Consider the following 15803-nt stretch of genomic DNA (forward strand, 5'->3'; position numbering starts at 1 on the left):
TTATAGAGATCACAAGATGAGAGTTACAGGGGGAAAGCAGCAAAGTCCACAGCAGCACAGAGTACTTCAGATGAGTGTGTTGATGACATAGTAGGTCACAAACTGTGAGTTAGAGAGTGAAAGGAACAACAGGACATACAACAGCACAGAGTATTTCAGGAGTACTCAATTTATTGTATGTTACATAGTCATAGTACAAGGAGCAGATCCCGCAGCAGCACAGAGTATCTCAAGCAGCACAGAGTATTTCAGGAGTAGACAATTTATTACATGTTACATAGTCATAGTATTTCAGACAAGGGATGAAGCAGATCATTTGGGAAGGTCATAAACTGAGTGTTAAAGGGGGGAAGTAGCTCTTCCCACAGCAGCACAGAGTATTTTATGCGTACGCTGATCTTTTATGAAGTCATAGACCAAGAGTTACATAGTAAAAGGAGAAGGGGTGCAGCAGCACAGAGTATTTTAGAACTACAACTTCAGGTTTATGACCTGTGGGACAAGCAATAGAAGATGGTGACCATAGAAGTGAGCGCAGATTATAAGTGTTTTCTCTTCTTGATTGCAGTGATCACATCCAGGTCATAACTGGATCCCGGAAGCCTCGGCAGCACCATAAATGATCATCCGGGGATCTGGAGGCCAAACAGCGGTACAGACGACTGAGATCATAGAGCTCAATGCCAGGAGTCAGCTGGAGTGACGTAAAGCACCGCTCTGCTCCAGCGCCAGCTTTCCCCCAATGCACCCAATCATTGATGATCGGCAGCAGGATTAAGACCGCTGCAGTTACCAGTGAATCCTCAGTGAGCGCCTTCTTCTCCTGAACAATCTTCTAAGCTGATTTCTGGCAAATAGTCCTAAATAAACTTCAAGGAATCATTCAGGAGAAGGAGAAGCTCGCTGACGGATCTGTTCTGAACTCTCCTATGTACTGTGATACACTGAGGATGTAGAAGACAAACATTTAAAACCCTTTCGCAAAAAGTATTTCTGAGTATCCGAAAAAAAAAAATTGAGGTGAAGATGCTCATATTCTTTAATGGGAATCTGTCAGCAGGAGGTTATTACAGTACAAGTCAGTTTGAAACGTTTTGCCATCATTTTTGCTTTTAAAAAAACCAAAACGCGGGAGGTTCAAAAATTCAGCGGAGAGGAAAAATAAACGACTGGAAAACAGTAAAAAAAAGTCATCATAAAAACTGTAAGAAGCCTGTAGGCAAGTGCGGGATTGTGAATGTTTCCGAGGACTCGCTTGTAATCCTTTCATCTACCACAGAACTGGACAGGCAGGAAGTGTAAGATTCTATCCATGAACATTCCGCCATTGCTACATTTTATCTGCTGCCAAATGACATAAAATACAACCTGCCCATCCCCGGTACGGTCATTTTGGGAAATAATAAGGTGTGAATAATTATATAAGCACCGCGGTCGCATCCTTCACCCTCAGTTGAAACTTTACCATCATATCTCAAATATTCAGGTAATGTCTTACGGACTATCGATGTCCTACACTTGGGAGAAGACATGTTTTTGGCCATTGGTGACATCGCATCTTTCTACACAACGATCCAACATAAGGTTGTTCATCAGCTTTTCTTTGTGTCCCACATTAAGGATGAGCTCTGTGATTTAAAGGGGTTATCCACGACTGTTATTATTTTCGCTTATGGGGCTAAAAACGAACAGGCCGGTAGTTACGAACTACCGGCCTGTTCTGCCCAGCGATGATTTCTGCTGGCTCAGAGCGTTCTTGCCGATGATTCCTCTACTCTTGCTGACATCACGTGGACAGAGCAGCGTCTTCTTTTCCTCTCTGCTTTGTTGATAAGGTGTCACTTTAAATATCATGCTGATTGACAGATGATGCCATGCTACCTAATTGAGGGGAGCTGGCTGTCAATCAGCAAGGCATTGGTAGTGATGCCCTGTCGACAGTGCAGAATCACTGGCTGAGCTGACAAAGATCGTCCAGAACAGGCAGATAGTAACAACTACCGGCCAGTTAGTTCTTAGCCCCATACACAAAGTCCTAGATAATCCCTTTCATTGTGAAACTCTTGGAATATATACTTACAATTTCTTCTTATTTCCCTGCCTATCTCTTCATCTACCTCCAGCTCCAGGGCACAGCTATGGGTACGGCATTTACCCCCTCATAGGCCAATTTGTTTCAAGGGGCTGTGCGAGAGAAAAAACTTCACTTTACCAATACCATTAATTAAAAAGGTTCATTTTTGGGGTCGTTATATTGACGATGTCCTCTGCATTTGGCAGGGGTCAGCTGAGGATCTTAAGTCTCTTCATGACCCATTTAAGGAAAATATAGATGAAAATACACTCAACCTCCAAAATGAGTAGAACCAAAATCTAGTTTCCATATATCCTTCTACAGGTGAATAATAGGAGAATGATTGGAAAATACATTCCGGCATGACACTTCCTCACATTCCAATTGGATGATTTCTGAGCATGTGCAGAATCTGCTCAGATGAAGAATCCTTTGAAAAACAGGGAACTAAGTCGTCGGGTGAGTGTTAGATATTCCAGCGGCACGAGAGATGCGTGACTTCATATCACTGAAAACTCTTCTGAGACGCTTCAAACTCCTTCACATTTGTGATGATTCTTTGCTATTAGCGAGAAGGACTGACAGAGCGGCGGAAACATAAGAAGTCGTCCGGCTCAAATCGAAGCAAGATGGATATTCAATGTGAATGACTGTCAGCTTTAACAAACACCTGTTCGTTCCGTCTTTTACATACCATTGTGATGCTTTTCATTGTTTTTATGATTATTAATCTTTTTTTTCTTTCTTTTTTTTTCCCATTAGTTCATCGGATAATATATTTTTTGATGTTTTCATCACTCACTGCCCCTTCCCAACGCCTGATACTCATCATGGTATTACATCGTCTTCACACCATCTCTGGATCCTACAATTTATCTATTATCACTATAGGATCGGTTAGACTTCGGCTGCCTTTTATTAGCTTGAGACACGTCCGCATAAACCATATTATCTGATATTTTGCTCTCACCTGTGCGCTCGTATGCCGTGTTTTTTTTATTATTCTCTATATTCTTTATTTGGGATCATTCGCACCATTGTTTTTGGTACATTGCTTATGGCACATTTATATATTTATCTATTTTATATGTATATATATTAGTTCACCTTTTTGTACATTATTTATGAGGCCTTTTTATATATTTTTTTATTATTTGCATATAATGTTATCACTTCTTATATATTATGTGGACTTCTCATTGCAGTCTTTTATATCCAAACCCAGTGCCAAACCCATCCCTGGAACGCATATTTTCCTTGCTATCTATTCTTTGTGTGCCGCTCTCATTTGGATGGCGCATGTCTTCTCTGGTCGGTGTACGTCCCATTCGAATGCTTTCCCTGCCCTTTGATGACGTGCGCTGCACTGTGGATCACTGGCGCTATTTCCGCCTGCGCACATTCGACCTGATGTACCCCACGGGGCTCAAACTTTGAGCGCGCACCTCACTTCCAGGAGACATTACTGTAACCTGCATTCCACCTGGAGCGATATCGTAATTTCCAGCACCCATAGTATGGAGCACTACGTTATTGTGCCGGCCAATTTACAGACCATGAACTCATCAAATCCTCCACCTGATACCATCATCATCTTCATTGGTTAGAGCTAGTTTAAATAGCGACTTCATTCTCACAATAATTACCCCCTGAGAAAGCCAAGGCGAAACGTGCGTTGGAGTTTTGTTAGTCTAATTATTCACATGGAAACCGAAACTTTGGTATTTTATACATTTAACATAAGATGTCGGGGGGTCTTTCCTCCTTACCTCATCCTTAATTCCACTTCTATAAACCTTTTATGTAGAGGTCTCACATGATATTATGTTCTCAAAGTATGACCTTTACTATATACAGATTTTGTACTGGCCGTGAATGTTGCCTCCTCATCTGATGCTTTTTGCATCAACTTTGATTCTGATTTGCTCTCCATTCATTTTATGAATTTTAATATTATACATCCAATAAAAATGTATATTTAATTATTTATTTTTTTGAGCGACTATTCCATTATTTTAAGCCCAACAGGCGGCTCTAAAGTCATGAAACACGTGAGCAATTTTTAAGATTTTTGCTGCAAAAACGTAAACAAATTGTAGAAGAAAAGCGACTTAAACTCAAACGGTGAATCCTGCTCCTTTTTCTATTTGTCTATTACTTTTTTTTTGGCAAATTTTTATCTTTTTTTTTTTTTTTTTACCATTTTAACCTTTTTTTTTTTTTGTCTCGAGAAAAAAAAAGTGCAAAAAAAGTGATGAACGGGGGGGTGTAAAAGTTAATCGCCAATCCTAAGGGCTGGCAATCAGTATTATAGTCCCAAAAAACCTCTTTAATGTTTTTTTTTTAAATTATTATTTATCATATTCTCTGAAGAGCGATCTAGAATCCGATTCCCATGACGGTGACGCACGGTAGGAACATCTTCTGCTCTGTCCAGGACAAAGTCACATCTTCTACGGGAATTTCCTGATCGAGGAGGAGACAAGTCTGGGAAAGAAGATTTTCCATTATTGTAATAGGGAATAAATTTAAAACACAATGATAGGCGAGATATTATCCTAGGGGACACTGCCTCCTAGTGGTCAGCACACTTACTACAACTTCCAAATGCACTTTTCCGAGTTCTATTTGCTCAAAGTGCGAATACCAAGACTGTAGGGTGCGTGACCGTGCAAATAGAGAATTTATTATCTTGTGATACTCAATAATAAATAGGAAGCGTAGCCTATAGAACTACTAGAAATGATCACGATTTGCAATAAATAATCCAAATATTGCTATTATGATAATGCAGCGTAAACCCCGCAGTGATACAAGTGCAGGCGTCATAAAGTAAGTGCAAGAGTTGGGGTATGTGCTGGGAAGAAGCAAGGATGGATATGAATTTAATTCTTCCAATAACTACTGTACAATATTCCTTCGGCAAATAACATCTTATAATACTGCAATAATGTCACTAAATTCTCCTAGCAACAAATGAGTTCATAAAAAAGTAGAATTACCCGCTGTAAAAGTTCTCTCATTGCAACGGCAAAGTTGGTGGAGGGAGAAGAATCCAATGTCACCCGTAATATCATCCTCCCTGCAGAAAAACCCTACTATTGTTATATCAGACTATAAAACATGCTACAATATCTACAAATAAAATGCAAGAATCTACCGTAATACTGCCCCCTACTGTATGTTCAGAAATATAGTTAATATAATACTGCTCCATAGATATGATAAAATAACTATTATAACACTGCCCCCTATGTGCAAGAATATAACTACTATAATACTGCCCCTTATGTACAAGAATATAACTACTATAATAATGCCCCCTATGTACAAGAATATAACTACTATAATACTGCCCCTATGTACAAGAATATAACTACTATAATACTGCTCCTATGTACAAGAATATAACTACTATAATACTGCCCCCTATGTACAAGAATATAACTACTATAATACTACTCCTATGTACAGGAATATAACTACTATAATACTGCCCCCTATATACAAGAATATAACTACTATAATACTGCTCCTATGTACAAGAATATAACTACTATAATACTGGTCCTATGTGCAAGAATATAACTACTATAATACTGCCCCTATATACAAGAATATAACTACTATAATAATGCTCCTATGTACAATAATATAACTACTATAATACTGCCCCTATGTACAAGAATATAACTACTATAATGCTGCTCCCTATCTACAAGAATATAACTACTATAATACTGCCCCCTATGTACAAGAATATAACTACTATAATACTGGTCCTATGTGCAAGAATATAACTACTATAATACTGCCCCTATATACAAGAATATAACTACAATAATAATGCTCCTATGTACAATAATATAACTACTATAATACTGCCCCTATGTACAAGAATATAACTACTATAATACTGCTCCTATGTACAAGAATATAACTACTATAATACTGCTACTATGTACAAGAATATAACTACTATAATACTGCCCCTATGTACAAGAATATAACTACTATAATACTGCCCCCTATGTACAAGAATATAACTACTATAATACTGCCCCTATGTACAAGAATATAACTATTATAATACTGCCCCTATGTACAAGAATATCACTACTATAATACTGCCCCTATGTACAAGAATATAACTAGTATAATACTGCACCCTATGTACAAGAATATAAGTGCTATAATATTGCCCCTATGTACAAGAATATAACTACTATAATACTGCCCCTATGTACAAGAATATAACTACTATAATACTGCTCCTATGTATAAGAATATAACTACTATAATGCTGCCGCTATGTAGAAGAATATAACTACTATAATACTGTCCCCTATGTACAAGAATATAACTACTATAATACTGCTCCTATGTACAAGAATATAACTACTATAATACTGCCCCCTATGTACAAGAATATAACTACTATAATACTGCTCCCTATCTACAAGAATATAACTACTATAATACTGCCCCCTATGTACAAGAATATAACTACTATAATACTGGTCCTATATGCAAGAATATAACTACTATAATACTGCCCCTATATACAAGAATATAACTACTATAATAATGCTCCTATGTACAATAATATAACTACTATAATACTGCCCCTATGTACAAGAATATAACTACTATAATACTGCTCCTATGTACAAGAATATAACTACTATAATACTGCCCTTATGTACAAGAATATAACTACTATAATACTGCCCCCTATGTACAAGAATATAACTACTATAATACTGCCCCTATGTACAAGAATATAACTATTATAATACTGCCCCTATGTACAAGAATATCACTACTATAATACTGCCGCTATGTACAAGAATATAACTAGTATAATACTGCCCCCTATGTACAAGAATATAAGTGCTATAATATTGCCCCTATGTACAAGAATATAACTACTATAATACTGCCCCTATGTACAAGAATATAACTACTATAATACTGCTCCTATGTATAAGAATATAACTACTATAATGCTGCCGCTATGTAGAAGAATATAACTACTATAATACTGTCCCCTATGTACAAGAATATAACTACTATAATACTGCTCCTATGTACAAGAATATAACTACTAAAATACTGCCCCCTATGTACAAGAATATAACTACTATAATACTGCTCCCTATCTACAAGAATATAACTACTATAATACTGCCCCCTATGTACAAGAATATAACTACTATAATACTGGTCCTATGTGCAAGAATATAACTACTATAATACTGCCCCTATATACAAGAATATAACTACTATTATAATGCTCCTATGTACAATAATATAACTACTATAATACTGCCCCTATGTACAAGAATATAACTACTATAATACTGCTCCTATGTACAAGAATATAACTACTATAATACTGCCCTTATGTACAAGAATATAACTACTATAATACTGCCCCCTATGTACAAGAATATAACTACTATAATACTGCCCCTATGTACAAGAATATAACTATTATAATACTGCCCCTATGTACAAGAATATCACTACTATAATACTGCCCCTATGTACAAGAATATAACTAGTATAATACTGCCCCCTATGTACAAGAATATAACTACTATAATACTGGTCCTATATGCAAGAATATAACTACTATAATACTGCCCCTATATACAAGAATATAACTACTATAATAATGCTCCTATGTACAATAATATAACTACTATAATACTGCCCCTATGTACAAGAATATAACTACTATAATACTGCTCCTATGTACAAGAATATAACTACTATAATACTGCCCTTATGTACAAGAATATAACTACTATAATACTGCCCCCTATGTACAAGAATATAACTACTATAATACTGCCCCTATGTACAAGAATATAACTATTATAATACTGCCCCTATGTACAAGAATATCACTACTATAATACTGCCGCTATGTACAAGAATATAACTAGTATAATACTGCCCCCTATGTACAAGAATATAAGTGCTATAATATTGCCCCTATGTACAAGAATATAACTACTATAATACTGCCCCTATGTACAAGAATATAACTACTATAATACTGCTCCTATGTATAAGAATATAACTACTATAATGCTGCCGCTATGTAGAAGAATATAACTACTATAATACTGTCCCCTATGTACAAGAATATAACTACTATAATACTGCTCCTATGTACAAGAATATAACTACTAAAATACTGCCCCCTATGTACAAGAATATAACTACTATAATACTGCTCCCTATCTACAAGAATATAACTACTATAATACTGCCCCCTATGTACAAGAATATAACTACTATAATACTGGTCCTATGTGCAAGAATATAACTACTATAATACTGCCCCTATATACAAGAATATAACTACTATTATAATGCTCCTATGTACAATAATATAACTACTATAATACTGCCCCTATGTACAAGAATATAACTACTATAATACTGCTCCTATGTACAAGAATATAACTACTATAATACTGCCCTTATGTACAAGAATATAACTACTATAATACTGCCCCCTATGTACAAGAATATAACTACTATAATACTGCCCCTATGTACAAGAATATAACTATTATAATACTGCCCCTATGTACAAGAATATCACTACTATAATACTGCCCCTATGTACAAGAATATAACTAGTATAATACTGCCCCCTATGTACAAGAATATAAGTGCTATAATATTGCCCCTATGTACAAGAATATAACTACTATAATACTGCCCCTATGTACAAGAATATAACTACTATAATACTGCTCCTATGTATAAGAATATAACTACTATAATGCTGCCCCTATGTAGAAGAATATAACTACTATAATACTGTCCCCTATGTACAAGAATATAACTACTATAATACTGCTCCTATGTACAAGAATATAACTACTATAATACTGCCCCCTATGTACAAGAATATAACTACTATAATACTACCCCTATGTACAAGAATATAACTACTATAATACTGCCCCCTATGTCCAAGAATATAACTACTATAATACTGCCCCTATGTACAAGAATATAACTACTATAATACTGCTCCTATGTACAAGTATATAACTACTATAGTGCTGCCCCCTATGTACAAGAATATAACTACTATAATACTGCCCCCTATGTACAAGAATATAACTACTATAATACTGCCCTCTATGTACAAGAATATAACTACTATAATACTGCTCCTATGTACAAGAATATAACTACTATAGTGCTGCTCCTATGTACAAGAATATAACTACTATAATACTGTCCCATATGTACAAGAATATAACTACTATAATACTGCCCCCTATGTACAAGAATATAATTACTATAATACTGTCCCCTATGTACAAGAATATAACTACTATAATACTGCCCCCTATGTACAAGAATATAACTACTATAATGCTGCCCCTATGTAGAAGAATATAACTACTATAATACTGCTCCTATGTACAAGAATATAACTACTATAATGCTGCCCCTATGTAGAAGAATATAACTACTATAATACTGTCCCCTATGTACAAGAATATAACTACTATAATACTGCTCCTATGTACAAAACTATAACTACTATAATACTGCCCCTATGGACAAGAATATAACTACTATAATACTGCTCCTATGTACAAGAATATAACTACTATAATGCTGCCCCTATGTAGAAGAATATAACTACTATAATACTGTCCCCTATGTACAAGAATATAACTACTATAATACTGCTCCTATGTACAAGAATATAACTACTATAATACTGCACCTATGTACAAGAATATAATTACTATAATACTGCCCCCTATGTACAAAAATATAACTACTTTAATACTGCCCTCTATGTACAAGAACATAACTACTATAATACTGCTCCTATGTACAAGAATATAGCTACTATAGTGCTGCTCCTATGTACAAGAATATAACTACTATAATACTGCCCTCTATGTACAAGAATATAACTACTATAATACTGCCCCCTATGTACAAGAATATAACTACTATAATGCTGCCCCTATGTAGAAGAATATAACTACTATAATACTGTCCCCTATGTACAAGAATATAACTACTATAATACTGCTCCTATGTACAAGAATATAACTACTATAATGCTGCCCCTATGTAGAAGAATAAAACTACTATAATACTGTCCCCTATGTACAAGAATATAACTACTATAATACTGCTCCTATGTACAAAAATATAACTACTATAATACTGCCCCTATGGACAAGAATATAACTACTATAATACTGCTCCTATGTACAAGAATATAACTACTATAATGCTGCCCCTATGTAGAAGAATATAACTACTATAATACTGTCACCTATGTACAAGAATATAACTACTATAATACTGCTCCTATGTACAAGAATATAACTACTATAATACTGCCACTATGTACAAGAATATAACTACTATAATACTGCTCCTATATACAAGAATATAACTACTATAATACGGCTCCTATGTACAAGAATATAACTACTATAATACTGCTCCTATGTACAAGAATATAACTACTATAATACTGCTCCTATGTACAAGAATATAACTACTATAATACTGCCCCTATGTACAAGAATATAACTACTATAATACTGCTCCTATGTACAAGAATATAACTACTATAATGCTGCCCCTATGTAGAAGAATATAACTACTATAATACTGCTCCTATGTACAAGAATATAACTACTATAATACTGCCCCCTATGTACAAGAATATAACTACTATAATACTGCTCCTATGTACAAGAATATAACTACTATAATACTGCCCCTATGTACAAGAATATAACTACTATAATACAGCTCCTATGTACAAGAATATAACTACTATAGTGCTACCCCTATGTACAAGAATATAACTACCACAATACTGCCCCTATGTACAAGAATATAACTACTATAATACTGCCCCCTATGTACAAGAATATAACTACTATAATACTGCTCCTATATACAAGAATATAACTACTATAATACTGCTCCTATGTACAAGAATATAACTACTATAATACTGCCCCTATGAACAGGAATATAACTACTATAATACTGCCCCCTATGTACAAAAATATAACTACTATAATACTGCCCCTATGTACAAGAATATAACTACTTTAATACTGCCCCCTATGTCCAAGAATATAACTACTATAATACTGGTCCTATGTCCAAGAATATAACTACTATAATACTGCTCCTATGTACAAGAATATAACTACTATAATACTGCCCCTATGTACAAGAATATAACTACTATAATACTGCCCCTATGTACAAGAATATAACTACTATAATACTGCCCCCTATGTCCAAGAATATGACTACTATAATACTGCTCCTATGTATAAGAATATAACTACTATAATACTGCTCCTATGTACAAGAATATAACTACTATAATACTGCCCCTTATGTACAAGAATATAACTACTATAATACTGCCTCCTATATACAAGAATATAAGTACTATAATACTGCTCCCTATCTACAAGAATATAACTACTATAATACTGCCCCCTATGTACAAGAATATAACTACTATAATACTGGTCCTATGTGCAAGAATATAACTACTATAATACTGCCCCTATATACAAGAATATAACTACTATAATAATGCTCCTATGTACAATAATATAACTACTATAATACTGCCCCTATGTACAAGAATATAACTACTATAATACTGCTCCTATGTACAAGAATATAACTACTATAATACTGCCCTTATGTACAAGAATATAACTACTATAATACTGCCCCCTATGTACAAGAATATAACTACTATAATACTGCCCCTATGTACAAGAATATAACTATTATAATACTGCCCCTATGTACAAGAATATCACTACTATAATACTGCCCCTATGTACAAGAATATAACTACTATAATGCTGCCCCTATGTAGAAGAATATAACTACTATAATACTGGCCCCTATGTACAAGAATATAACTACTATAATACTGCTCCTATGTACAAAACTATAACTACTATAATACTGCCCCTAAGGACAAGAATATAACTACTATAATACTGCTCCTATGTACAAGAATATAACTACTATAATGCTGCCCCTTTGTAGAAGAATATAACTACTATAATACTGTCCCCTATGTACAAGAATATAACTACTATAATACTGCTCCTATGTACAAGAATATAACTACTATAATACTGCACCTATGTACAAGAATATAATTACTATAATACTGCCCCCTATGTACAAAAATATAGCTACTTTAATACTGCCCTCTATGTACAAGAACATAACTACTATAATACTGCTCCTATGTACAAGAACATAACTACTATAATACTGCTCCTATGTACAAGAATATAACTACTATAGTGCTGCCCCTATGTACAAGAATAAAACTACTATAATACTGCTCCTATGTACAAGAATATAACTACTATAATACTGCCCTTATGTACAAGAATATAACTACTATAATACTGCCCCCTATGTACAAGAATATAACTACTATAATACTGCCCCTATGTACAAGAATATAACTATTATAATACTGCCCCTATGTACAAGAATATCACTACTATAATACTGCTGCTATGTACAAGAATATAACTAGTATAATACTGCCCCCTATGTACAAGAATATAAGTGCTATAATATTGCCCCTATGTACAAGAATATAACTACTATAATACTGCCCCTATGTACAAGAATATAACTACTATAATACTGCTCCTATGTATAAGAATATAACTACTATAATGCTGCCGCTATGTAGAAGAATATAACTACTATAATACTGTCCCCTATGTACAAGAATATAACTACTATAATACTGCTCCTATGTACAAGAATATAACTACTAAAATACTGCCCCCTATGTACAAGAATATAACTACTATAATACTGCTCCCTATCTACAAGAATATAACTACTATAATACTGCCCCCTATGTACAAGAATATAACTACTATAATACTGGTCCTATGTGCAAGAATATAACTACTATAATACTGCCCCTATATACAAGAATATAACTACTATAATAATGCTCCTATGTACAATAATATAACTACTATAATACTGCCCCTATGTACAAGAATATAACTACTATAATACTGCTCCTATGTACAAGAATATAACTACTATAATACTGCCCTTATGTACAAGAATATAACTACTATAATACTGCCCCCTATGTACAAGAATATAACTACTATAATACTGCCCCTATGTACAAGAATATAACTATTATAATACTGCCCCTATGTACAAGAATATCACTACTATAATACTGCCCCTATGTACAAGAATATAACTAGTATAATACTGCCCCCTATGTACAAGAATATAAGTGCTATAATATTGCCCCTATGTACAAGAATATAACTACTATAATACTGCCCCTATGTACCAGAATATAACTACTATAATACTGCTCCTATGTATAAGAATATAACTACTATAATGCTGCCCCTATGTAGAAGAATATAACTACTATAATACTGTCCCCTATGTACAAGAATATAACTACTATAATACTGCTCCTATGTACAAGAATATAACTACTATAATACTGCCCCCTATGTACAAGAATATAACTACTATAATACTGCCCCTATGTACAAGAATATAACTACTATAATACTGCCCCCTATGTCCAAGAATATAACTACTATAATACTGCCCCTATGTACAAGAATATAACTACTATAATACTGCTCCTATGTACAAGTATATAACTACTATAGTGCTGCCCCCTATGTACAAGAATATAACTACTATAATACTGCCCCCTATGTACAAGAATATAACTACTATAATACTGCCCTCTATGTACAAGAATATAACTACTATAATACTGCTCCTATGTACAAGAATATAACTACTATAGTGCTGCTCCTATGTACAAGAATATAACTACTATAATACTGTCCCATATGTACAAGAATATAACTACTATAATACTGCCCCCTATGTACAAGAATATAACTACTATAATACTGTCCCCTATGTACAAGAATATAACTACTATAATACTGCCCCTATGTACAAGAATATAACTACTATAATACTGCTCCTATGTACAAGAATATAACTACTATAATGCTGCCCCTATGTAGAAGAATATAACTACTATAATACTGTCCCCTATGTACAAGAATATAACTACTATAATACTGCTCCTATGTACAAAACTATAACTACTATAATACTGCCCCTATGGACAAGAATATAACTACTATAATACTGCTCCTATGTACAAGAATATAACTACTATAATGCTGCCCCTATGTAGAAGAATATAACTACTATAATACTGTCCCCTATGTACAAGAATATAACTACTATAATACTGCTCCTATGTACAAGAATATAACTACTATAATACTGCACCTATGTACAAGAATATAATTACTATAATACTGCCCCCTATGTACAAAAATATAACTACTTTAATACTGCCCTCTATGTACAAGAACATAACTACTATAATACTGCTCCTATGTACAAGAATATAGCTACTATAGTGCTGCTCCTATGTACAAGAATATAACTACTATAATACTGCCCTCTATGTACAAGAATATAACTACTATAATACTGCCCCCTATGTACAAGAATATAACTACTATAATGCTGCCCCTATGTAGAAGAATATAACTACTATAATACTGTCCCCTATGTACAAGAATATAACTACTATAATACTGCTCCTATGTACAAGAATATAACTACTATAATGCTGCCCCTATTTAGAAGAATATAACTACTATAATACTGTCCCCTATGTACAAGAATATAACTACTATAATACTGCTCCTATGTACAAAAATATAACTACTATAATACTGCCCCTATGGACAAGAATATAACTACTATAATACTGCTCCTATGTACAAGAATATAACTACTATAATGCTGCCCCTATGTAGAAGAATATAACTACTATAATACTGTCACCTATGTACAAGAATATAACTACTATAATACTGTTCCTATGTACAAGAATATAACTACTATAATACTGCCCCTATGTACAAGAATATAACTACTATAATACTGCCCCTATGTACAAAAATATAACTACTTTAATACTGCCCTCTATGTACAAGAACATAACTACTATAATACTGCTCCAATGTACAAGAATATAGCTACTATAGTGCTGCTCCTATGTACAAGAATATAACTACTATAATACTGCCCTCTATGTACAAGAATATAACTACTATAATACTGCCCCCTATGTACAAGTATATAACTTCTATAATGCTGCCCCTATGTAGAAGAATATAACTACTATAATACTGTCCCCTATGTACAAGAATATAACTACTATAATACTGCTCCTATGTACAAGAATATAATTACTATAATACTGCCCCTATGTACAAGAATATAACTACTATAATACTGCCCCCTATGTACAAGAATATAACTACTATAATACTGTTCCTATGTACAAGAATATAGCTACTATAGTGCTGCTCCTATGTACAAGAATATAAGTGCTATAATATTGCCCCTATGTACAAGAATATAACTACTATAATACTGCCCCTATGTACAAGAATATAACTACTATAATACTGCTCCTATGTATAAGAATATAACTACTATAATGCTGCCCCTATGTAGAAGAATATAACTACTATAATACTGTCCCCTATGTACAAGAATATAACTACTATAATACTGCTCCTATATACAAGAATATAACTACTAT

The 15803-nt window shown here is 33.8% G+C and overlaps 1 protein-coding gene across 2 annotated transcripts in view; it reads right to left on the reverse strand.

The window, feature by feature from the left end:
* Nucleotides 1–205: 205 nt before the first annotated feature.
* The window catches only part of LOC141266062 (uncharacterized), a 138509-nt gene continuing 122911 nt past the window's right edge, over nt 206–15803 (reverse strand). Inside the window, exons 4-5 of one of the 2 annotated variants that reach the window (XM_073679937.1) lie at nt 5077–5156; nt 206–635 (exon numbers count right to left, since the gene is read on the reverse strand). In XM_073679937.1, coding sequence (XP_073536038.1) covers nt 624–635; nt 5077–5156 — 92 coding nt within the window. In that variant the 3' untranslated portion in view covers nt 206–623. Of the gene's footprint in view, nt 636–3313; nt 4562–5076; nt 5157–15803 lie in introns of those variants that run through there. The other variant, XM_073679936.1, reaches the window with a different exon arrangement.

The sequence above is a fragment of the Phyllobates terribilis genome, unplaced genomic scaffold, assembly GCF_046119375.1.
Source record: "Phyllobates terribilis strain yellow unplaced genomic scaffold, ASM4611937v1 Scaffold_4__5_contigs__length_816908805, whole genome shotgun sequence".
NCBI lineage: Eukaryota > Metazoa > Chordata > Amphibia > Anura > Dendrobatidae > Phyllobates > Phyllobates terribilis.